Source organism: Pteropus medius, unplaced genomic scaffold (genome assembly GCF_902729225.1).
Source record: "Pteropus medius unplaced genomic scaffold, Ma_sr-lr_union100, whole genome shotgun sequence".
Classification (NCBI taxonomy): Eukaryota; Metazoa; Chordata; class Mammalia; order Chiroptera; family Pteropodidae; genus Pteropus; species Pteropus medius.
In genome coordinates this window covers 1,985,953-2,012,935 of record NW_024347790.1, presented here as the reverse complement: position 1 = coordinate 2,012,935, position 26,983 = coordinate 1,985,953, and the positions used below count along the sequence as shown (strand labels likewise).

At 42.3% G+C, this 26,983-nt stretch overlaps 1 protein-coding gene across 1 annotated transcript in view; it reads left to right on the top strand.

Moving 5' to 3' along the window:
• The window catches only part of FAM107B (family with sequence similarity 107 member B), a 186,497-nt gene that overhangs the window by 59,193 nt on the left and 100,321 nt on the right, over window positions 1-26,983 (top strand). Inside the window, exon 2 of the mRNA XM_039877423.1 lies at window positions 8,850-8,910. Coding sequence (XP_039733357.1) covers window positions 8,850-8,910 — 61 coding nt within the window. The remainder of the gene's footprint in view (window positions 1-8,849; window positions 8,911-26,983) is intronic.

Genomic DNA, 26,983 nt, shown 5'->3' with positions numbered 1-26,983 from the left:
CTTGTAAAGGAACTTTGGGCATTGCTTAAGTTGACACTCAAACTTGCAGTAACTGCCCTTCTCTTTCTGGAAGCTCTGACAAAGAGATGCTCAAACAAGCAGCACGTATCCTGATAGGAAGGGCAGAAGCGCTGATGGGCCTGGAGAAGCTGAGCAACTGAAATCCCTTCACCAGACTTTTCCTTTGTCGTCGTTTAGTTTACTTTTGGTAGGCTGTGTGTATTTGTATGTGTGTACATGCACATGTGTGTGTTCACGTACACATATGTTTATATGTATGTGTGTATACTTTGTGTTTATGTGTGTTTGTGCGTATGTGCATTTGAGTATGTGTGTTTGTGCATGTGTGTATATGTGTATAAAAGTTTGTGTGTTTGTCTATGTGTATGTTTGTGTGCATGTGTTTCTGTAGGTGTACATATGTGTGTTTGTGTATATGCACGTGTATGTATGTGTAGTCTAGGAATAAGTGGTTCTGTCAGGCTATATCCAGGAGAAATATTGGGCAAGAAGCATTTATAGGCAGAATGGGAATGGAAATGGAAGGAAATCACCCTTGGCAGCACCTTTCATTAAGACCTGCCTCCCCGCCCACCAGCACACACACCTGTTTCTCCTCTGGCACTCCGAGTGGACTGGAAACTGTATGGTTGGCCCACAAACCATAAACATTTGCTGAGTGATCACTGCGTGCGGGGTGACAGAATTCTCTTCATTGTGTTGATTTTGTATTGTATGGGTTCCGTTGAAGCAAAATGATAAAAATACTGACCTCTAATGATGATCTCTTTCCAAATAACAAGAACGTTGAAGCTTCTGTTATTCTAAAGAGCATGGCGTGCTTTTCCTGCTCTCTCCCTTCTTGCTCTAGAAGCACGGTCACGACTTTGGGAAGGGCTGCTGCCATCTCCATTTTGTTAATGAGAAAATGAAGCACAGGTGGTATGAACTTGGTCAGGTTCCCATTGTTATATGGGACTGGAAGATGGCTCTTCTGGCTCTCCTTTTCCCTCTGACAGCATTGCCTTTCTAAAATGATATTAATAAGGATTAGTGGAAGGACATTATTTTTAATTCTTTTATTGGTAACACAACCTGAAAGGTGAGAGCTATATATTAACCCAGGGAAGTCCTGAATCCATTCTAGGAGGCTTCCCAGGTTTTCTCAAGCTTAGGTCTTCAGTGGGGGAAATTTCTGCAAAGCCATGAGTTGCATGACACTACTGTACTTAAAAGAACTGGTACAATTATATTTAAAAATAATGTTGCTTTAAAAGTTGCTTTAAGAAGTATGCTTGGTCAGGACTCTGCATATTGGTGGAGCCTGGGAGAGGGCAGGACAAGAGGTCACTGGCTCCCTCCCTCCCTCCTTCTCCCATTCTTTAGCTGGCAGTGAGCAACCCCAGTTTAGCATTTTTTTTCCCCCCAGGATGGATCCAGAAAATATTTTAAGCTCATTTGGGCAGTTAATAAATAGTACTTTATGTCAATTTAAGCTTCAGAAAAAGAGGTTGAATTTTGGAGCTCGAATCTAAATTTCCTGACTGTAGCTTCTAACTTCCTAGAAACATTTAGGTTTATCTAAAAAAAAAAAAAATTAAAAAAAAAAAATTCCACCTTTAAATTTCCACTTTTTTCTGGAAAGTTCTACAGGAAAACAAAAGAGTTGTTGGGTGTCACTGTCTAGGGGTGTAACCTCCTCATAGGCATAATTCCAGCTTCCATAAATGTCATGGCTTAGAATAAGTTCTAAAGTGAGGCTGGTCAGGATATGGAAACTAGACCTCAGATTTGGGTCTCTGACAGCACCTCTCCTCTTTCTCTGCTTTCGATCCCTAACTAGAGACCCGTACTATCTGGTCCCTCTACCTGAACTCTGAGGGATGGTCGGAGCGAATTGGAAGGTGCTCCTTTAATGGCTAGCGAGGCAAGGATCTGGCCTTGCCTTTATAGTCATGTGACTATAAGTCTTCAATTTGCTCATGTGGTAAATGAGAGTATGAAATAAGAAACATTTATATTATGTTAGTCTCTGTCCCTGGTTCCTGGCACAAAGCTCCTTTGTAAACAAGGGTGCTAGGAGAATCTTCATTCTAACGTTTGGTCTTTGGCCCCAGTTCTTGACACAGAGCTGTTGAACATTTGTAATTTCCTAAGTGATAGGAGCGTCTGACACAGGGCTCCTAAATGTCTTGGAATTTCCTGGATGCTAGGAGTGCCTTTTATTCTGATGAGACGATGCTGAGTGGGCTTCTGGATGGGGGCTGGTCACCAGAAAGACCAAATCACCATTAGAAGCTTGGACATTTAAGACCCCGCTCCCCATTCTCCAGAGAGGGAAGAGGAGCTGGGAATAGAGTTAATAATTGCTCATGCCCAGGTGAGGAAGCCAACATAAAGTCCTAAAAGGATGGGTTTTGGAAAGCTTCTGGGTTGGTGAATACGTCTCCACACCCCAGATTCAGGGAGACAGAAGCTCCTGTGCTCGGGACCCTTCCAGACCTCACCTCATTTACCTCTTCATCTGGCTGTTCATGTATCTTTAAAAATATCCTTTGTAATAAATTAGCAATAGTAGCTAATAGTAGCTAGTTCCTGGGTTCTGGGAGACACTCTAGCAAATCATCAAAATGAAGGACGGGATCGTGGGAACCTCCAGTATGTAGCCACATTGGACAGAAGTTATAGCTATCCTGGGGACCTGCTGCTTGTGACTGGCATCTGAGGTGGAGGCGGTCTCGTGGAACTGGGCCCTTAACTCACGGGATCTTGACTGACTCAGGTTAGTGTCAGAATTGAATTGAGTCGTGGAGACTTGACTGGTGGTGTGGAATTGTTCTGTGTGGGAGAAAACCCCACAGGTCTGGTGTCAGAAGTGTTGCAAGTGTGAGTGGAGGAAAACTGCATTTTCTAAGGTAGAAGGACACCTGTTCTGGCCACCATACAGAGTTATTGAAGGACAGCATTTTTCAAATTGAGGTACTAAATAGAGATGAGGTATTACTACTTCGTGAACTAATATGAAGACAATGAAAACTGGTGTCCAAATTTCCAACAAAAGCTCTCATTCACAATGTGTATGAAATCGTTTTAGCACATTCTTTCTCAAACTTGCACTGTTTTCCAGGGATATTTGGCCGTCTGCCCTGCAGTGCTTGAAGGCACGTGATATGCATGCATAGCTTCCTGAAGCTTCAGTTTTATGAAAAAAAAAAAAGAAAAATTGGAGGAGAAAATTTTTTCTTTAAAACGAGTTATTTTCATTTAACAGTTTTCATAGAGTACCTGTGGATTAAAAGTCATTGGCAGCCAAGGAGCCATGATTCTCTCTCACTGGTCGTTCTGGCTGCTATAACTATCATAGCCTGGGTGGGTTAAGCAAACGTCATTTATTTCTCACAGTCTGGAGGTTAGGAAGTCCAAGATCAAGGTGCTGGCAGATTTGGTGTCTGTTGGGAACCCACTTCTTGCTTCATAGACAGCCATCTTCTTGCTATGTCCTCCCGGTGGAAGGGGCAGGGGGCCTCTCTGGGGCCTCTCTTACAAGGGCACGAACCCCATTCATGAGGGCTCTGCCCTCATGACCTAATCACTTCCAAAAGCCCCACCTCCTAATTCTATCACCTTGGATATTAGTATTTTTTCAACATGAGAATTTTGGAGGGACACACGTTCAGACCATAGCCATCATAGGCAACCAGTCTGACCCTTTCTATTCCCCAGAAGTTGGAGAGTTTATTTCAATCCACATATTTTTGCAGTCATTTTGTAACTCTAAACTTAGGACCAGCATGTCGAATTATAGCCGTAAAGATTGTGTCAAACTTTCCTATGCTCTTGGTTCTGCAATTTCCACCATGTGAGAAATGTTGTTTTGCTCTGTGGTTTTTTTTTTTTTTTTTTTTTGGCCCAGGGCTCTCTAAATGTCGAAACACACAATGGTCTGCCTTTGAAATGGCCTTTCCTAATTCTGAGGGGCGATCACTCATTCCTCCGTGAAACCGTACAGTCTATGTTCTTCTTTACCCAGAGTCTTCTTCAGTTAGTCCTTCCACTAAATATAGCTATTTAATAGCTAGCTGTTCTTTCCACTTGAGATTATATTTTCTATAAATAACACCGGCAAGGAGCAAACACGAAGGAAGGCAGCATGGTTGGCTGTGAGGGCAGGCGCTCTGACCCAGGCAGATGCTGTGACTCTTGCCCCACTTAAAGGCATGCATGCTTAGACAAAATCCTCACCCCTTCAGGGCCCCCTCTGTATAATGGGGACACAAATCTCAAAAGCTTTTTCAGTCTTTTCCACAGGAGTACTCCCTGTCCAGGACTCCATGTCCAAACTTCCTTGCCATTCCATAGTCATCCTAAACATTTAGGTCAGTTCTGTATACCTTTCCTCAATGTACTCAAATTTAATTGCATGTAATTGCATCTTTCCTCTCGTATCTTCGAGTGAAATTCATGTTCCAGAGAGGCTTTGCATACCTCTAGCATATTCCAGGATTCCTCCAGGAGGTACCTATACTTTACAAGTGTGGTTGTTAAAATGACACTCGGGTTGAAAATATTCAGCAGGTATGTGTAAATAAGAATGTAATGGCTGTTAAAATATTAAAACACCTTTCTATCAACTGGTAAGTAACTGCTTCCAAGCCTTTGAGTGGCGTCCATTTCTCACATTACCTCTCTCCCCAGATCCTTGAACTGCATGGTCCAGGAACTAAAGGGACCTTCAGGACCCTCCCTATTCTGATTAGCTGGTGGCCTGCACCATCCATCCTGTTAAATATTTTGAATATCATCCCACATTACATGTAACATATATGAAGCTCCTGGCACATACTCGGCACTAAATAAGCAGTAGGCATTTTTAGTCCTGTGGCTTTGGGAATATATATTTTGAACAGCACTGTGGCCAGCATCCCTCCTTCCCCCTCTCGGGACCCGGTATTCCCTCCCTATCTCCCGAGGTTCCGGTGAGGCTTCCAATCGCAGCACTCCTCCCTCCAGTAGCTCTTGAGATGGGTGATGATGTAGGTCTGGAAAATCCCAGTCCCTGTTTCCTGGTAGGCATGTGCCTGTGACTAGGAGTAAGTACTTGACCCAGGATGGACCATTCAGAGTCCACCCCTAGACTTCTGGGTATAAATGCAGGGACTGAGAAGTTTCTTGTCCTGCCTTGAAAGGAGCTGTTCTGTGTACTGGGGTCCAGAGACACTTCTCTGGAGTCTGAATGAACTGGAAGGATGTGGTCAGAGCTTCTAGTGGCCCTGACCATGTAATGAAGGAAGAGCCTGAGAAGTGACACACAGACAGAAATGGGTGAATGGAGGCAATGAGAAAAAGAGAAGCCTTGATGATATTGTCTGGGGACCAGACCCAATTTCCATCCTGGTCAACAGTGATTCTCAAACCTGGGTGTGTATCGGCAACACTGGGAGAGCCAATGAGGAATCCCGAGGCCCAGGCTCGTCCACGTGCGACAGAGCTGAGTCCTCTGTATTTCTGCTGTCTTCCAGGTGATTTGGATGCACATCCAAGGTCGAGAACTGCAGCCTTACAAGCGTGTGATCCCATGCATCTCTTCTGTTGCCGTAGTTACTTAGGTTTCCTATAGGCAGAGATAAAGAAAAGCAGTTAGCCCTCTGGGGCACCAGGCAAACAATGAATGAAATGAGCCTCTGGTCAGCCCCAGTCTCCCTGATGTTGGGTAGCTTAGTGAATTGTGGTTTTTGCTCATGATGAATATATTCTCCATGGACTCAGTGTTGGCCAGAGTGAGGGGATGAAGTGGCTAAGACAGGAGTGACACCTTCCATCTTCTTGGGCTCCCCTGAACTACAATTACCTGATGGGATTTCCCTGCCTTGCCTTACCCTCTGAAACCCCAGCAGTAGCCTTGGTGCTCCCGGCTTCCGTTCCTGACCACCCCGTGCCTTTCTCATGTGGCCCTGTGAGGCGTGCCACACCTCCTTGTCTAGGACCTGGGGGTGTAATAAACTTTATTTTCTCCCTTCCCTATTTTCTCTTGTAAAGTATACAAAACACCTTGGGATTAGTCCTCAGAGGAAACAGATGAAAAGCCCAATTGTTTGCCACATTTTAATAGCACCTCAGTGCATCGTCCCTGTCACATTCCACTTAATTATATTGTGCAGTACATCATAGCATGTGAGGTACAGAAGTCAATAATCAACACACCCCACTCCCGGCTTCCCAGAGCCAAGGTATCAACTGGGACTCATTCTGTTACAAGCGACAGACAACTTGATACATAGAAATGGTTTTGATTTTAAAAAATCAATGTAGCTTTTAAAAAAATAAAAAGGAATGTAATTGCTGAAAAGTCCATGGTTGAGCTCACCTCAGGCATGGCTGGATTTGGTTCAAGTGATAATATGAGGACTTGCTATCAGTCCATCTCTTGGCTCTGCCTTCTTTTATGGGGCCTCTGTCGCAGCTACATGTGATAGCAGTAGCTCCATCCCTCACAGTTGTCTCAGGCTCCAGGATCAATGGGTAAGAATAGAAATCATAGTCCAGAGAAAAATTTCTCATTAGCCCTGGCTGGGTCATATGATCACTCTAAACTAATTGCAGGGAAATGCAGTGGACTGATAGGCCCTGGATCACATGACCACTTTGAACCAAGCTCAGGAAAAATTGCATCACTCTGGGTCACATGACCACACTATACCAATCACTGGGAATGCACTGGATTAATGATCTAGCCCTGGGTCACATGACCACCCTTGGAGTAGGGGTCTAGGGTCCTGTGCAGGGCATGGAGTTGGTTTTATAGGAATTACAATTCATTAAGAGTGGGAAAGGATGACTTTAAAGAGGAAATTAGGACACACTTACTAGACAGAGTGAGTGAATGCCAGGCAGTAAAATCAACAGATGTCTACTACAGTTGGACTGTTGTCATTTTATTTTAGCTCCATTGGGAAAAGGCCAGTAAGAACAAATTCAGCAAGTCACAGACTTCCACTGAGGAGAAGAAACATAAGAATCTAAGGAGCTCAGCCTTTTTTCTCTAAATAGAACCGAGTTTATGCTATCGAAGACAGATGCTTGTTTATTCTGTGCTGAGAGCTCTCCAGCCTAAAGTATTCCAAATATCCTTCCATCTGCAGATCATTCTAGGGCTTTGCAGTTTTTACTAGTTAATGAGAAAATTGGAGGAGGGGCGATTTAAAAAAAAGTAATAAATATGTTTGGAGGAAAGCTAAAGGGGTAAGTTATTTCACCATTCTGGAATTTAGAGCAATAAAAAAGTAAACAGTTTTATTGGCTCAAAGGAGAATCCTTTCATCTATGAAACAACTTTATTTGGGTTGTTTTGGCATCTTGAGAGACTTTCCTTGTGGCTCTATTATAAAATAGCTTCTCATGTTTTTATTATATAATGTCTTGTTGGGCCTCATGGCATGAGAAATTATTTGCTGCATTTAGTTGCTGTGTGATGGAGCTTTTCTATCATTTACATGTCCTTTGGTATACTAGTAATTTACATCCTCTCCAGAAATGTAATTTTGAAAGCAATCTTTATTAAAATTTCTTATAACATAAATTTGAGATAATTGGATTGAAGGCGCGTTTACTCAAATTACCCATGGCAATGCAATTTTATGGGTTTCAAAAGCAGGACAAATTTTTAGAACTGGTACCTGATGACGAACATTTGAAGATGACTTTTGATCTCTGGGAAAACTTTTGTTCCCACAGAACAGGTGAAATCAATTCTCTGATAAGTTGATACTGATAATGATTTAATGAAACTAATCCTTATGAATTGAAAAGGACATTTTAAAAAAATCTTTCTAACCAAGCTTGAGAGACTGGTGGATTTTCATCACCAGAGATGAGATATTACCTAGAAACTGCAAACTTAGGACAAACTGGGGAGTGCTCTTGTGGTGAGTAATCCCAGTTTTTGAGTTTCATTCTTCCACTCTGTTTACGGAGTAGCTTCAGGTATCATTTATGGAGCACATATCCATATGATTTATTATGGTCTAGACTATCTTCTCTATGAGGCTAAATTCTTAGGAAGAACAAAGTATGCAAAGAAGTTTGCCTGCCTAGGAAGGAAGCTGAGTAGGCAGTTGCCCTCAATATAATTCAAAGAATGCTATAAGGGATCCTGTCTAGACGTTAAGGTCCCGGTATTCAACCAGTATTGTTCAGTGAAGGAAAAAATAAATAAAGGAATCAGCATAAATTCATCTTGCAGACGAAATTAGATAAGCACCTTGTACACGTTCTTCTCACTCCTAGCTGGGTCTGCTTTTATCAGTGCTACAGCAGCGACAGTTGTCATTAAAGAATATCATTCCAGAATCCAGAAAAGAATGTGTCCATCCAGAGATAAAATTAACTGTGAACTGTGATAGAGTTTTCAAGAGAACATGAAATCAGCTCTTTGAATTATGAAAAGCAAAAACATAATTCTCTTTTTGCATCATCCTGGCAGAATTTCTATCTTACTGAGAAACCCCCCACCACTATGTCTAAGTAACTGACACCCCCAAACATACTAGTCACAGAGGGGCCCATGGATTGTATTCCTCCAGGGGCAGCATTTATAGACACCACCATGTGTATATGGCACCCTGCAGTTTGCAACCCAGCGCCCGCGTAGCTATTCTATTCAACATCCATTGTTCATTTTTTACTTGTTGAAAGCCGAAATTTTTAAGAGGGCTTGATCTATTTTTTTCAGATCTCGATCTCATATTACTTAGTAGGTTTGCAAAAAAGCGTTGCTGTGAATGAATGCCTTATTTTGACTTTCTCCCTTCTTTTTTTTTTTTTTTCCTTTGGTTCGTGGGGCTGGAACTCAGGAAGAAGATGAATCCCAAGAAGAACCTAGATGCCTCCAGTTGGAACAGAGGACGACGTCAGGTAGGGCACATTCCGTGTGATGCCTCCTTTCCTGAGCTGCCGTTGCTGACAGCAGGGCTCCAGCATCCTTTGCAGATTGCAGCGGAAAGTCTGATGCTCCAAATGATTGGAAAGATGACTAGAAATGTCACTTATAATGTATTATTCCCAGCATGACATCTGGACAATCTGGTCATGATGCAGAAGATGGCCTTTTTTCTTCTTTTATTGATTACAATTCTTGATGAATCAATACTTGAAGTAGATGATGATAACGATGACGAAATTTCAAATTCTGTAATACTAAAATAAGAAGCATAGTTATTCACTGAAGTACTTATGATTACCTTCAAAATGTTATTTAGATACATATGCTGGGTTTTTTTTTTTTTATTTGTGTATAGTTAAATATGCAGCTTTGTTAAGCTCTTTACTCCATAACAGGACTTCCTATGAGATAATAAAGAAAGAAACTAATGATGAGTGGGTTTATAACTTTGCTTCTGTATGATCAGTATGATCAGTAATGAAAATGAGATATAAAGGTCATAAAAATAAATATTACTTGAATTGACCTAATAAGAATGAAAGCTAAACCTTAATACTCTCGGCTTCTATTTTCCCATGGCTTTTCGCATAGTGCTTCATGTGATTAGAGGTTGGAAGAGGGTTCCAGACGTGTCTGTTGCTGGTGGAGGCTCATAGTCTTGTGATTTAATGGAAATCAGGGAGCAGAACTAAGAAAATAGAAAGGGTAACAAAAAGAATATGCAAAGTGAGATGGGAAAGGTTGTACTCTGCTCTGATATAGATGGAAGAGAATTAGCAATTAACCAGCTCCTCCATCTCCCTCTGCACCCCTCCCGTGTCTGCCTCCACCTTCAACAAACATCGCTCTGGTTTAGTGCCCCTTTGTAGGACACTCTCCCCTTGCAGATCCTTGCGTGGCCAGCATCATCTCATCAATCTCAGCTGAAATGTCTAGGCCCACAGGCCACCTTATCATTCCTCCAAATCACTCTTCATTCCATTGCCCATTTTTATTTCTATTTTTTGTAACACTTACTATGAACCAAAATAATCTTTCTATTGATTGGTTTATTTACCGATTGTCCCCTAGAAAGTAAGGGGACCTTGCCCGTCTTCTTAGCACCTTGGACAGTGCCTAGCACACAGTAGTCATTCAGTAAGCTCTTACTGAGTCCCTTGTGTCCACTGTATGCAAGACATTCTCTTTCTCTCTGCAATGGAGATGAGAGTGGGGTGGGCTTGATGTGAGCCGACTCCATGCCTATTTTGGATTTCTGGGATATAAAAGCGAATAAGACATGATGCTTGCCCTCAAGAAAACATATTACGTCTGAGAAACAGACAGGGCTAGAACATGAGAAATCATGTGAAAAGATGGGTGCAGTCAGAGCACGGCTAGAGCACCCACGAAGGGCCCGCTAAATCTGTGTGGCGGAAGCAGGCTGCGAGAAGTCTCCTGCGGTGGTGATTCTTGTGATGCATTTTGGAGTTTGAAAGTAGGCATCAGAGGGCAGGGTTGGAACTTGCATATCATGCCCTGAAAATTGTCCCGAGTGCCACTTTTGCACACTTACTGTTGATTTTCAGTTCCACAGCTAGAGAAGGCTGGAAGGATGGCCATTGCTGGCTCAATGCAAATTTGGCCAACCAAGTGACTTTGGGTTTCCCCGTTGTGGTTATAGATGGTATTATTCGCTCTCTTGGCATAGTATCTCCTATATTTTGAGTATATTCGTTCACATCGAAAGCCTCGATTAGGTCACGTGTCGTAAAGGCACCATGACTCCCCAAGGCTTTTCTAAGACATGAGTTGACTTAGTGAACTCTACCATGACACCCTGGGATGAGAAATCAGACACTCCATTTTCAAACAGTCTGCTAAGGTTCCTAGAGCGTCTGGCCCTTGGAACATGTTATTGGAAATCTGGTATAGTGATAAAGACGCCCCTCAGCCAAGACATTTAGAGTCAGAGATCCCAATGGAACATAATGCCACAGAAAAGGAGGAACACGGTTTAGTTAGAAATCTGTACTTCCAATTTCCTTGTGATTGTGTTATGTGGTTTTAGATTTTGAATTGTGAATAAATGGCTTATTTCCTTGTTTTCTTCGAAAACACCTAACAACCCTATTCTCTAAGTAGAATTTAAAGCAAAAATGGAGAGTTTCTCATTATTTCTAAAAAAAATGCTTGGGTCTACTGACTTTAGGGTGCGCTATAGAGTCCCTCTTCTTTACTCAGGATGCACTCCAAATGTGCGTTTCTACATTGTGATTTTAGTATACTCGTGTCTCTAGTTTTAGGCCATTCAATTCAGATCTACTGTATTTATTAACCATTCTTCGAAATCCTGTTCTGCATAAGTTGTGTACTAGACTCTTTGAAAAGTATGAACATATAATACATTAACTTACAACATGTTCACTGAATGTCTAATACGTGCTAGTTGCTGTGCTAGGAATTATGTTTCATGTAGAATGGTAAATAAAAACAGACATGACTCCATGTTTCGTGGAGCTTGTGGGAAAATGACAAACATTGCCATTATACAAATGATAAGAAAATACAAATTATAGAGAAATTATAGTCTTTAAACAAGTAACGTAGACGTTATAGTCAAGGCGGGGTGCGGTGGGAGTCTTGCCTTCACAGAGCTTGTAGTAAAATAGAATCTGTGAAACATGGACACAAAAAGCTGAGACTAAAGATAGGATATGGTATGGCCTAAAACAGAGACAGGAGGAGGGAGGAATGGGAGTGCTAAAGAGGTGAGAGATTCAACTTGGGTGGTCCAGGAAGTTATTTAAGAGATCGTGGCATATGAGCTGGGTCCTGAAGGATGGACATGAAATCCATTTGTGAAGAAAGACACATTAGCCAGGGTGTTTATAAAGTGAAAGTGAAATACTGTAAGTTGAATCCAAAGTGATATCTCTTTGGAGTCCGGCCCATTTTTTGGCTGATGACCTAATCCTTAGGCATCAGTCACTTTATCTGAGGTCTGTAATTTACACTTGCAGGACCCACCCACACAAGGGATAATGACAGGTTGATTAGGAATGTGTTTAAACTTTACTACTGTCATTACCTATCCTTTGCTCTCTAATGGTTCAGCGTCTCTGTACATTTGAGTTTTTTTCTGGGTTTTTTTGTTGTTGTTGTTTTGTTTTGTTTTGTTTTTTAGTAAGTGGCCTGCCTGTAATAGACAGAAGCCTAATGCCTACTCAGAATCAGGTGACATTTCCTCTTGACTTCATGGATATATTAGCTGAGGGGATAGGGTAGCCCACTTATAAGTCCTTTTTAATGTGATACAGTGTGGGGTGGCTGTCGGCTGATGCTCCATTTCAGCAAGACCAGCGAGGGGCAGGTTCATCAGATGGACAGTGTACCTTTGCCTCCTGCCTGTCCCCTCCACGCCTAGCTCCTCCTCAGTGGGGAGGAGCACATTGGCCTCCAGTTTCTCTGCCATCAGAAGGACATGCAGTCAGGCACATATACCTTGGTACATATCATATCCTGTGTTACCTCTTCTTCAGCCTATTGGTATTTTAAGCTGTAGATCTACCTGTGGAATGAAAAACATTTGGTGGCTCTTAAAGAGATTTGAAACATCAGCAAACCGGTAAAGAAGAGGGGGCATTTCTAGCCGTAGTCACAATGCATGGTTAGCCACTTTCTTGACCCAAGCACAGGAAGGCCCGGAATCATGGGGACAGTCAGAGAAGACTCCACCAGACTATGTGTTCCTTAGAAGCTGTGTCCATTTACAAGTGATGTTGGATCCTTTATTGAAAGGTGCCGTTTTAAAGATGCAGTGCACCCTTTTGATATAACATCCAATGTGAAAATAAAGAAAAAGATACAAAACTGAACCTGGGCTATGCACAGGTAAAGGAAGAACGAGGTTATGGGCCCATGAGAAACGGCGATGGAAGTGGAAGTATCACGGAGGAAAGATGTCCATACTTCAGTGTTCCTTTGATGTGCTCATGATGCTGTTCGTATAATAAAGAAATAAAAAACAGAGATGCTTTACTAATAGTTACATGAAGAGGTTATAATTCCAAACAGAGATAACTGTATGTCTGCAAGAAGGCACAATTTGAAGCTTGACAACATAACCCTCTGAGGATAAGCCAATCTTTGGGCCTAGCCGAGGACAGGGGAAGGAATCAGTTCACATGTTCTCACCAGGTTTCTGCCTCATTTTTCAGCAACTGCTCTGTTGAAGTTGTGAGGCCCACCCCCTCTCAGGTCTTTCTTTCCGTGGGGAGTCATTCTTTCCTTTTCGCCTTCCCACAGAATCTGTTCCCTTCCCAGAGCCTTATATGGTTACTGTGACGTTCTTTTTTAGAGAAGTTTTATGATGAGACCTCACTTAATCTCTTTCTATTCCACTGAAAGGCCCTTCGAACAAGCCGAGTATCACACATACATACAACAGCCTGGAAGAGGCATCACTATTGAATAAGATTAAAATTGAACATTACTTTTTTAGTACAGAGACTCAGGCTTATAGCTGACATAAAGAAACCACAGATCTTGCCCATACTAATCTTATTTGTAGCCAAAAAAAAAAAAAAAAAAAAAGATATAGTACCAGTTTTCTAGAGAGAAAGAGATGAGCAATCTTTCAGAGGTGGCACATCTTAGTTTAATTTATTCATTCACTCCCTTGTGGGCAAGGAACTGATGAATGGGTCAGCTATGTTTTCTGGAGAGAATTCTTTTAAAAAATGAATTGCATCCTTTCTGGTGGCTCTGTTTAAAAAAAAGTAAAATGTGTTTTTAAAATGTTGGCTCAGTCTTGCCATTTCTGTTGCTATGCATTGATTTAGAAGCAGGCCAAGTAGTTTTGAATGCTGAAATATCTTTAAATGTGTTTAAAATTCAAGAAGACTTTGTGTAATACTTATTAGCTTTTGGGCTGCACTCACCCTGTGCTGTCAGGACCCCAAAGTACAGCACTTTGATCAAAAGAGGGGAGAATCCTAAAAGTTGAAGCCATTTTATTACAGTGAAAGCTTTTCATCAGCACATCCTCTGCTTGCTAAATGTCACCTAGTGCTGAGTGGAGCCCAGCACACTCAGAGTTGGCTGTCTGCCTCATCTGCATTCAGTCACATTTTCATTTCCTGTAGTTTGTAGGTTTCTCAAGTGTGAAGTAACAAACCCCAAACGGTTAAAATTCTTCAACTAAAAATGGATGCAACGAGGGAAAAAAAAACATATGTATTTTTGTAACCTTTACAGGGAAGTGAGACCAGGGTTCCACCAGCAGCAGCTCAAGCGATGTGGGGTTACTGTGTTCAGGGGCCGGCCCCCTACAGAGGTCAGCTTTTCCGCCTCCAAGTCTTGAGAGGCGACAAAAGGAGACCCATTCTCTGATAATTCAAAGTACCTGCTTTTACTTTCTTGACATAGTTGAAAATTCAAAATGAGGTTTCTCCCCCAACCAACTATATATTGCAGTCACCACTCGCTTTGATTATGCAAAAAGTTATCTTCCTTACTGATTTTTCCAAGGCTATGGCCAAAAAATGAATAGAAAACTTCAGTTAGGGAAGTTAGAGAAACAGAAGAGTGTTGTACTTCCTTTTCCTGAATTTACTTTCTTTCCATCCCCTTAACCTTGGAACAGACAATCCGAGGGTTCTGGGAGGCATTTTATGAGGGACAGTGTTACTGGAGATGTAGATGACTTCCTGTGTTTGATGTTTGGTCTGCAAGGCTCATGTTCCCACCCACCGTTGGGTCTTTGTTCTCAGTGAGGCTTTTCCTGAACACCTCGAGCGGAACTGCAGCCTTACCTTCGTCTCTCACCTCCTTGCCCTGCCTTGCTTGTCTGAAAACCACTCACCACTCTCTGGCACCCCCGCTCCTTGACTTGCTCTTTGTGGGTCTCCCCCTGTAGAAGCTAAGGTCCACAAAGGCAGGGGTGTTTGAGCGTTTTTATCTGCTGCTGCATGCAGAATGAATGCTTAGAACAGAGCCTGACATATAGGGGTGCTCAGTATTTGTTTGTTGGTTGAAGAATGTATGTTTGGTCTTTACAACTCTTGCTAAAGCAATTAGATCAATCAGAAACTGAACACTGAGTGTCGTTTTCTATTTGTTTTCTTCCCCAGCTCCTAGCACAGTGCCTGAAATATGGAAGAACTCAAAATAAATGGTTGTTTGACTAAAGTGTACACGCACACATGGATGATTGAGTCTGGCTTATGACATGGCTTTTGGTATAAAAAGTGTTATTTGGTTGAGGATATAACAAACACAAAGCAGACCATGCTAATCCATGAGGCAGACACAGTCTCGCCTTCGAGGAGCTAACTGAGCTGCCTTTTCGCTCCCTGAAAGCAGAGTGAAGGGTTTCCCTTCTTTCCATTCCCTTAACAGGAGGACAGGCGGTCTGAGGGCTCCTGGGAGGCCTTTCACTAGAGAAAAGGCTGGTGGGATTGTAGGTGACTTCCAGCAAAGTTCTGTTCCCTAAACTCCTTTATGGGACTTCACTATCTCACTTTTATTTTAGTTGAAGGAATCTCACCACTTGATCCCTACTTCAAATAACAATGATTGGAGGTTCCTGTCATATACATTCTTCCCAAGAAACGAAGGCAGCAACATGCTGGATGCAGGAGGTTTACCAGAGGAACACAGACCTGCGAAGGTGACATATTCTCTGTTCCAAGAACTAAGACACCACTGAATAGGAGGCCATGGGCTCTAATGCTCTAACACATACTCATAAAGAAGAAGATGTTTCTAGAACTTACTTACAGATCCTGCGTTACCAGTGTAAGTAGGAGAACAGTCTCTTTTTTGGGCCTATGTTGGACTTGCCCTGGAATCTGAGGAGCTGTTTCTCTGGTGACCGGGGTGGGAGGCTGTGGGAGGTGGCAGGGGAAGGCAGCAAGGCCATGCTTCCGGACGGAGGCGAAGGGACACTTCCTGGCCTGCCGTTAAAGATGCCCCAGTGTGCTCCCAGCTCACTGCCATTTTGCATTGAGAGGGTGTCAGACGAATGAAATCTGCTTTCCACGTCCAGCGCTTTCCTAGGCAAAGTCCCACCGTGTGACATTACCGCCCACGGCTCCAGTCCACGGCATCCGTTCTCCTCAGGGTCTCCAGAGCTCACTCTCTGCTGCTTCTCCTCTCTCCATGGCCAGAGAGCTAATTGTTTCCAGACTTTTTTTTATCTGGGAGATTCAACAGACCACTTATTGCTCATAAATGGGAAAACAGGAATAGAAATTAAAATGAGGGTTTGGTTTAGTCCACTGTGTTCAGGTTCACCTAATGGGTAGTTGATCAGCTGGGCACCTACGACTTGACGAGGAGACGAAATGCATCTGTGGAGCAAACGTCTCATTTTGATATTGTGTCCACGTGCCACCGTGAGACACCTACCGTGAGACACCTCGGTGGCTTTATCGCCTGCTACTCTCCATCCAGTCCTCTGTCTCCGTAGCATAGTGAAAATGGAGCCATGGAGCTTTCCAGAAGTTTATCTCGGTCCTGAAGTGAATCGGTTACCAGGAATGAATTTTTCCGTGTGCTAATACTTGGAGCAGAATTGCCTAATTTTTGTGAGTGTGTGCCACAAGATAAACTTTTGTGCTATTTCACTTTCTTTCATTATTGTTTGTTTGTTTGTTTAAAGTTTGTTATTGGGCTTTCCCCAGAATCCGTCAGGGGAGAAAGAATGGCATGAATACACAAAGCAGCAGTGATCGAAGTAGCACGTGTATTAAATGACTCTAACTCTAAAGGATTGTCTTTAGCTGTTTCCATCCCGGGGGCGCCTCTATGCCCACGTCCACGTGTCACTTCCTTTCCCCACGCAGGAATAAGAAGTTGGAACTTGCGTGGCGTGTTGTGCATTTGGACATCGGAGGGTACCTTGCCTCCCTTCCTCGGGATCCGGAGAGTGAAAATCATCATCTAGAAATTCCAGCTGATTATTGTTCCAAAGGCTCTTAGGAGAGAGAATGCGAAGTGTTTAAACCTCAGAGGTGGTTTTGTTGTTGTCGCTACTTAGCCGTGCCTCCCTGCAAACATTTAAATGCAGTGGCATTTTGGCCCTACAGACCGCTGTTGCCAGCGTCTTTGTTTCCCTGCGCTCCCCACCCTCATCTTGGCTTTGTGGCAGCCACACCTTCCCACGCGCCTACAGGCCCCGGTGGCCCAGCCACTGCTCTGCAGTCAGTGCACAGGAGGGGCGCGGAGGCAGGCAGCGTGGGTGAAAAGAGTCGGGGCTTGTCCTGGGTCGTTTTTGTACAGCACCTCACGCAGTGTTGAGAAAATGTCGCCGTCTGTATTAAGAATGCGGGGAGGCTGCTCCAAAGCCCCCCAGGAGTGGCCCTCAAGCAATCGCTGATGGGACTTGGTAAATAAGGACCTCTGCTCACTGACCCCTTAGGGAGGACATATGGAGCACATTCTCCTCGGGCTCCCGGAGTCGCCCCAGCAGAGCTCAGCCACAATCACCCACAGAAGTAGCTGGCAAGACAAGGCCCCGTGCTGGCTGCTCTTTCCCGTCTTACCAACCCCCCTTCCCTTCACCTCCACATATACTGCTTATTGGGGGAACTCAAACTAAGAGAGGGTGCCCTTGGCGCAGTCACTGCATCGAACATACCATAACATATTTAAAAGCATCAGTAAGCCGACCAAGATCTCAAAAAAAAAAAAAAGAATTCAAAAAGAATTAAAATAAAAACCCTAAATGCAAAATAGCGGCTTTGATTACTGCCACATTAACTGGTAAAAATGGTGGCCTTCTTAAGGTTCCTAAAATCCTCTGTCCTTTTCTGAATGCTGTGCTCTACCCTTATGTGTTCCTTGGGGAACATACAGTGATTAGTAGGAAGGAATGGGATTTCTCCCTCTTGAAGTTGACCACTGCAAGGCGTATTTGTCTTATTCCAACTCAGTTTGAAGATGCTCTATTTGAGTTTACGAGTGGATTTGAATAATAGGAATAATTTATTCTCGATCCCCAAATGTGGGCCTGAATATTCAGCTTAATTTCTGACTGGATCTCTGTGAACTTGAATATTCATTTATTCTGCTTTGAGCTTGATTTTTAAAACAGTTTAGGAAAGAACACCTCAGGTTCCTTATCCTTCCTCACACGAGTGATGAAAGAGGCGATAAAATACAATAGTGAAATGTTGACGAAGACCGTTCTCTAACGAGTTATGGCCGAGGGCTTTTGTGCAGTGTACATTCCACACAGATATTCAGACACAGTGACTAATTCTGAAAACCTGAAAGGTACTCGTAACTGCTTATGACTAATGTTACAAACAAGGCAAATTCAGCATGTACCTGTGTTTTGTTTGGCCTGCAATCCTTAAATTTTTTAAAAAATCGGTTGCCAATGTTTAAAAACGGGAAAATGTTCTGTGAAAATCTCTTGAGACATTGTAAGAACTGCTAACCCAGGCCTGTGTTCCTAAGTGGTAGGAGAAAAAAAAAAATCAGCATGCGCTGTATCCTTGCAAGGCTCCCTCCCATCCTGCCTGTGGTCTGAGGAGCAGGTAAGATTGCGTGGGGGGCATTGCTATGGAAACAGGGCAGGAAATGCTAGCATCAAGCTGGGGAGCTCATACCTAGGCCAGTGATCTTTACACAATTCCCCAAAGCTCCTGCAGTTACCTTTTTTTTGTGTGTGTAAGAGGCTAATACTATACTATTCAGAGGCTTCTCATTATTTCAGTAATAGAGGATTACGCACATTTTGCAACTAGCAACAATACCACCAGGAAATGGCATCACTTAACAGATGGTTGTGGCTGAACAACTAGAAGAAAGGTTCCAGCCAGCACCTCGATGACTTAGGGTGTCGAAGCCTCTGAAAAAGCTGCAGGGCCACGAGCTTCTTCTGTGGCCCTTCTCCTCTCACGGGAACTGAGAGGGCTATGGTGAAGGCCTACCGTTTCTGCTCTTGCTCAGCAAAACCGATCTTATTGCCTTCGTGAGCATTTCCCGTCTGGCTGTGTGCCTGGCACCTTCTAGATGGGTGTCGATCAAGCATGACCCCAGTCTGTATAATAATCATGGAAAATTTCAGCTTTCTTATCCAAGGAGAAACTGACAAAAGGGACAAACGGCCCTTGGCTTTTTCGAGCCATAGAAGCAGAACAGTTCAAGGACTCAAAAAGCCAGGCACGTTTTTCGAAGGCCCAATTTTAATAGTTGGCCACGACTGTAAATACTGTGGCATCATTCATTCAGTCACATGGTTAATTTGTTCCTGTGTTCAACGAGCATTTATAGAGCCTGCCCTCTATGCGGGGCACCAAGATAGGGCTTTAAGTCTCGGCTTTTTCTTTTATGTTCATCCATTGCCCGTTACTGCCCTCAGTCTGAATAGCCATGTTTCCAGAAGTTTATGCTTTACCGTATTTTCTGGCTTGAACTCTTTTCATGGCTGCCCTGCTCTAAGTGGGTTCACAGTTTGTAGTTCCTCTCAACAATCTGAAAAGGCTTAAAGAAAATGAATAATTGTATCACTGTAGGTGACAACTCTCTCTACTCCTTACCACTTACAACCCATGGATTGTACACTGAATTAATCTGGTCCAGCTGCCATCTTTGATTTGAACATATTCAGGGTCAGATTATCTGATTTGCTATTTTCTAACAACTGAACACAAGACATCTGGTAACCACGCTTGCCTGCTGCTCTACAATAATACGAGCTAGCTTTTATTAAGTATTGCAATGCATTAGGCACTGTGCTAAGTGCTTTATATGAGTTTCTTATTTCATCCTCTTAACAACCCTGTGAATAGATACTCTGTTATTTCCACTTTGCAGATAAGAAAACTTAAAAAAAAACTTTAAAAGTTAATTTATCCCAATATAGGCCCAGTGAGCCTACAGCCATTTCAGCGGGTCTGCAAAAATCAATATGTGTTCTGGACAGAGTTGAGTTTCTGAGCAGTCCCATACTGACAGGGTTGACTCTATAGCCCTCTGATTTGAGCACGTTTATCAGCAGCGATCTTAGATCTGGTGTCCTTGAGAAAGCCTAACCCCGCCGCCTTCTTCTAAGGGCAGAGTGCTGGGGTAGGGCGGCTTCTAGGTATTTGCCCAGAGTGTATAAAGTCATACTTCGATCGAATCGAAGATTTGGTGAAGTCAAGTTTCTGTTTTAAATCTGCTTTCATTCTATTAGAAATTATGTTTTAAATCTGGTGGAATCAAAGATAATAAACTTCCCCCAAACTTGGTTTTTCTTTCAACTGTACGATTTGTACAATTTTTGTTTACAGTGTCAACATCCATCCTGGCTTCGAGTTTCAAGGTCATGTTTGATTCCTTTCCATTTAATCTCCATATCATTCTCACTGAGTCTCTTTGCAGTATTTCTGATATCCGTTTCAACTTTTCTGGTCCTGCTGTCTCACTCCAGGTTAGGTCATTATTTCCTCATAGCCAAACTAAGTAGTCCTTGACCAACATGTATTTGAACTGTGAAAGTCCATTTTTTTTTTTCAATTGATACTATAAGTGTATCTTCTCTTCCTTATGATTTTCTTAATAATATTTTCTTTTCTCTGCCTTACCTTATTTTAAGAATACAGTACATAATACATAAACATACAAAACACATGTTGTTTATGTTATTGGTAAGGCTTCTGGTTAACAGTTGGCTATTTGTAGTTAAGTTTTGGGAGAGTCAAGTTATACACAGATTTTCAACTGCGTGGGAGGTTGGTGCCCCTAACCTCTGCATTGTTCAAGGGTCGACTGCATTTTAATGGTTTCCCAGCTGGTGTTTCTGCCCCCGGCTTTAGCTGCTGTTATCCATCCTGCGCACCACCTTCGTACTATTCAATTATTAACGTTGCATCTATGCTTAAAGGTCCAGGTAAAATTCTACAGTCTCGAAGTTTTGAAGTACACGTCAAGAAGTAATCTCTCCAATACCTCTCTTGTGGCCTATAATTTCCAGTTACGTGTGGACATGTCATATCCCTGCCAGTTGTTTATTTAGTATTGACAGTCTCTCCTTTGGCCACAGGAGCCTGATATTGTTGGGTACACCTACAAAGCTACATTTCCCAGCCGCTTTTATAGATAGAGCTGGCCGGTGATATCCAAAGTAAGTCATCAGGGGAAGTGTTAATTCATTTTCCCCAGAAGTAGATCCTGAGACCGGGTTCCAGCACAGCTGGTTTATTTTGGAGGAGGTCTCAGGAAGCGCAGGTAGTGGAGAGGGAAGTGAAACCACATGAGGCACGCAGCCATACAGAGGTTGGTTACGAAAACAGTCACTTTGGTAACCAGAGTTTCTTCCTGTTGGGAACTCTGAGATGCACCTCAGCTACTGACTGTTTCAAGTTGGGGCATTACACACTGAAGGGGTAAGAGCAAAGAAATATGGCTGGGTTTTGAATAGACTTTTTTTTTTTTTTTAAGGCAGTTTTAGACTGACAGTAAAATTGAGCGAAAGGTAAAGAGATTTCCCATAGACCCCCTGCCCCACACGTGCATAGCCTCCTCCATTATCAACATCCTGCACCAGAGAGGTGCATTCGTTATAATGATGAGCCTCCATTGACACACCCATAGTTTCTTTTAGGGTTCACTCTTGGTGGTGTACATTCTATGGATTTGGACAAATGTGTAATGTCAGGTATCCACCATTATGGTATTTTACAGAGTATTTTCACTGCCCTGATTACCCTCTATGCTCTGCTTGTTCATCTTTCCAGACTCTTCAACCCCTGGCAACTACTGATCTTTTTATGCTCTGCACGATATTGCCTCTCCAGAATGTCATATAGTTGCAATCATGCAGTATACAGCCTTTTCGTATTGGATTTTTTCACTTAGTAATATGTATTTAAGGTTCCTCCATGTCTTTTCATAGCTCAATCGCTCATTTCATTTTAGCACTGAATAATATTCCATTGTCTAGATGTGTCATAGTTTATTTATTCTTTCACCTACTGAAAACATCTTGGTAGCTTCTAAGTTTGACAATTATGAAAAAATGACTGTAGACATCTGTGTGTAAGTTTTTGTGTGGACCAAGTTGGATAAGTTTTCAGCTCCTTGGGGTAAATATGAAAGAGTGCAATTGTGAGACTATGTGATAAGATTATGTTCAGTTTTGTAAGAAACTGCCAAACTGCCTTCCAAAGTGGCTGTACCATTTTGCATTCTCACCAGCAATGAATGGGAGTTTCTATCACTCCACATTCTCACCAGCATTTGGTATTGTCAGTGTTTCGCATTTTGGCCACTCTGATAGGTGTGTAGTAGTATCTCATGGTTGTTTTATGCCCTGGTTTTTGAAAAAAAAAAAGTTTTAATTTTTACTTTGAGCATATATATTACTTTTTAAAAATTTAGTTAGGTAATAAAATGAGGGAAAAGCTAACGGTTTAAAGTTAAGTGAAAAAAGTAGGATATAAAATTGTTTACTATAATTACAAATACAAAACAAAAACTGATGCATAGCTTCATCATAGCTACAAAATGAAGGAAAAAACCAGAATGCTCACAGTAGTTGTTCACCTTCAAAGCCCTAGCTCCTAGTACTCCAAGCGCACAATAAACATTTGTTGTTCTTCAATAAGTGTTGAGATTGGGGACGAATTCATCTATTTTCCAAATTCACTATAATGAGATGCTATAAGTTTCATAGTGAAAAAAAAAATGCAACTATAGACAAGGAAGACTGGTTTTGCCACCCCAAAACAATAACAAGGGGAAAGGGGCTTTAGTGTTGTTCATAGAAAGATGTCAAAGGTAGCATCTACTACCAGAGGGCTTTTGGAAGCCTCCTTTAGGGGAGCACACCCTTTCTCCTTCGTCCCGTCTGGAATATTGACAGGGTATCGTTGCAGCCATCTTAGACCACATGGCAGGTATGAGGATGAAACCACAAGTCAAGGATAGTGGAGGAAAAACACACAGCACAGGACAGCCCTGGGTCTCTAGTGACCATAGAGTCACAATACCAACTCTGAACCGCCTCCCTGAAAGCTTCTTTTCTATGTAAGAACAAAAAATAATAACTTCTATCTCATTTACAGCACGCTCATTTGTGATACTGTCATTCGTAGCCAAACCTAATCCTCTCTTACATTTTTCTTACAAGAGTTGGAATCTTCTTGAGGCAAGGATTGTATCTGTGCATTTCTGTCTTGATCATAGCGCTCCACACAATATGCATAAAATCAAATCCTCAATAAATCTTTGGGAAATGAAGGAGATGAATTCATCAGACTTGGAGAACTAAGTGTAAAACACCGTGGTAAATGATTTGGGCATCCAAAGATGAATAAAACATTGTCTCTGCTCTGGGGGAACTGATAACAACACTGCGTGTATGTGTGCGCATATGTTGTCACTGTTTGCACCTACACCTGGGTGGACAAAGGAGCGAAGGGGTCAGCCCTTCGTCTGTCTGAATAAAAGCAAGATGCTCATTTTCTTCTTGTTCTCAGATCTCGGCATCCTTGGCTCTTCAGCGTCTGCTGGAAAAGCTGGGTCTTGCCTGGTCTGATCATGACGTCTGAGCTTTGAGAGCTGTTTCCTTTCCTCCTAAGCCTAAGAAAGATTATTCTAGTGATATCTGAATAGCTCGAGTTAGCTGTGTATGAGCACAGAGGAAGTGGTTCCCTAGCAACAGGAGCCTCTGAAAGCCTCTTAGCACTCAATGCTTCTCCCTGCTTTGTGTTTTCTCTGCTGCATGTTGGCTGTCAGCAAATGGCCAGAGACTGCACCTGCTCTGAATTAGGGCAGTCGGTTAAACTCCAGCAGTTAAGTTTTACTAAGTTGAAGGGCCCTGTTCCTCTTTTGGTTAAGCTTCCTCGTGAGGTCTGGCGCCTATTTTGTTCCTGGTTAGACCATAATTACCTCAGATCATACTTCCTTTTTTGTTATTCAAATTTTGACCAGAAATGGAAAATACTGAGATACCTGAAGACAATTTTAACTGGTTTTTTTGAAAACAGTAGTTTTTGCACATTTTTTTTCAAAGAGCTAAATCTCTTAAGAAAAAGTTTAGTAGACTATTTTTTTCCCCCTGAAGAGTCCATTTTCACCCCATTCTCACTTTGTTTTTCCACAAAAGCCATACAAAAAATAGGTTCTAGAGATGGTCATCCTTACAGGGTCATTGGTCCTGTTCAGAACCAGTACCCTGTTTTATAAATTTATACAGACCATAACACATAGCTGTAGCATGGGTTCAAAATTGCTGACTGGAAACGCCTTGTTTCATCTTCAAATAGTCTGGATGAGAACAATAACCTTAAAGGAGATGGTTGTACATTTTTACCTATCAATCTGATGGTAGCGGTGAATATCTGACCAAGGCTGCTGGTGGTGCGTGACAGCATGCAGCTAATTATAATTATGCAGAGCAGCCCCTAGAATTCTTATCTATACCTTTTAAAATATTTTCTTTCACTCATTCATCTAACCAACAAGTATGCGTAAGTGAGTGTGTCCGATGTGGAAAGCATCATGTTGCGTCTTGTGGGAAAAACATGAATGACATTGTAACTTTAGGAAGGTCTCAACTTAAAAAAGGAGGTAAGATATGTACCCACATAACTAGCAAGCAAGACCATAGCCTAAACAAAGATAACGGTGCAATTATACATGGTCTCTTTAACCAATTCTTTCTATGAAGGGCAGTGGTGGAGGGCAGGGTGAACCCTACTTTCTGAGTAATCCGCTAGAGCGAGTGTGAGCGCAGAGAGCTGAGGAGTTACATCTGTTCTGTAGATAAACAGAAGGTCTTCAAGACTATTCATTTAACCCTTTCTATTAATCTTACATTTATTAAAACAACAAAAGGAAACAGCAGGATCCCTTGCATCATCTTTTGTTTGCATCCAAATGGCTATTTTTAACCAATGTTAATAAGTGCTTGACATATGTCAGCCAAAGTGACATAAAACAGAAACCAGGAAGAGAATTTATCTGGGGTCAGGAAAAAATGAAAAATAAATCCTAGCTCAGGGGAAATTTGAATTGCTACTGTTTATCTTATTTCCCCGCCCAGGCATTATTTTCCACTAGTAAATGAGAAAGGAAGAAAAATGCATCTCAGGAGCCAAACTCTCTGGGAGCCAGGCTATCTCGTTAATAGCCATGTTCCCCTACAAGCTCAGGAGTCTATCTAGGGTAGTACGCATAGTCACGATCACAGTCACGGTTAACCAGAAGAAATGAGTTATAAGTCAAGGAGATGTGGGGAAGAAAGCACCAATCAAAATCAGACAACCACGATGTGTTCTTTCTGAGGCTGGCTGAGACTAAAGGGGGACAGAAATCTAAAAGCCATCCTTAGTGTATCCAGGTGATAAGCCTTTGGGGATCATTTCAGACTTACTGAAATAGCCACTGCCTTCTGTGGAGTTGACACCTGTTAAAGGTTGATGAAGTGGAGGATGTGAGACAGGCAATAAAGGAGGTTTTGTAGCCAAATAAGTGATTTACACACTAGGGCAGAAAGGACAGTGAGGTCCCAGCCATGAAAAAAAACTAAATTCCCCAAGAATATGTCCTAAATCGTGAGGCTGGGACTCTGATGCAACCAAGCAATTCCTAAGGCACAGTTAACTCCCTATCACACTCAGGATTTTCAGTTTTGAACCTAATTCTCACAAGAATATCATGACTGGTTATTATTTTAGGATGCTGCAAACAGGTCTCCCATGACACTTGATAAGCATGTACTAGGCTATATTAGTGAGGTTCTCCAGAGGACCAGTAGAAGATACATTAGATAGATATAGATATATTGCAAGGTATTTATTATAAAGAATTGGCTCATGTGATTATGGAAGTGGGAAAAAACCAAGATCTGCCAGGTAAGATGGGAGGCTGGAGATCCAGGAGAGCCGATGGTGTAATTCAAGTCCAAAGACCGGCAGGCTCAAGACCAGGAAGAGCTGATGTTTCAGTTTGAGTCCAAAGGCAGGAAATATTTTCTTTTACTCAGGGGAGAGTCAGCCTTTTTGTTCTAGTCAAGCCTTGAACTGAGTAGATGCAGCCCACACACAATAGGTAGGGCAATCTGCTTCACTCAGTCTGCCGATTTAAATGTTAATCTCAACCAAACACACCCTCCCGGAAACACCCAGAGTAACATTCGACCAAATATCTGGACACCCCATGACCCCGTCAAGTTGACACATTGCACAGGCATATGCCTCCTATGCCCATTCAAATAAAGTAAGGAAATTAACATTATTTGAGCACTTGCTAATTTATTGCCTGCTTGCACAGCTGGGCATGAAGATGATGGGAGAGAGGGTATATAAAGAAAGACCTCTCCAGTCTGTCAAACATGAAGAAAGATTTCTGCATTTTGTAAACACAATCATACCAATGTCCATATTTATATAGCATTTCTCATAATGCACAATCATTTTATCGAATCAGCCATTGAAATACCTTGACATAGGAGGGGACAAATAAAACTTTCACTCTACACGTATAGAAACTGAGTCACAGAGAAAGTAAATGACTTGCTTAAAATCACATGGCAAATTTGAAGCAAAACTAAGATGAGATTGTCACATTTTCCAGCTTCTAGTGTAGAGGAAACATCAGCCATTTTTGTAAGATTCATGCCTGATGATGTATTTGGTGCTGAGGGGCCTTAGCAGGGGAAGGCAGCATAAGCAGGAGATCAGGAGGTTCCAAGACAGGCCGGTCAGCTTTGGATCCCGGCTCAAGCTCTGGTTTGTTCTTTGACTTTGGGAAATTTTCTTAGCTGTAAAATAGGATAACAAGACCCATCTCATCAGTTCCGTGTGAAGATCACATGACGTAATGTGTGGAATGCACGATACCGAGTACATGGCAATGGACTAAATAGTGCATTAAGTGAGAAGAGTGCCCGGAAACTAGTGAACATTCAGCAAGTGTTAGCCATCATCATTACTATTGTGTCAGTGCTGCAGATTCCCAAATACATCGCCCTCTCCCCACACAGCTCCGCCATGTCACTGCAATAACCGGGTTAAGCAGACAGAGGGAGGCAGAATAGGAAGGCGCAGAGGGCGAGGAAGAACC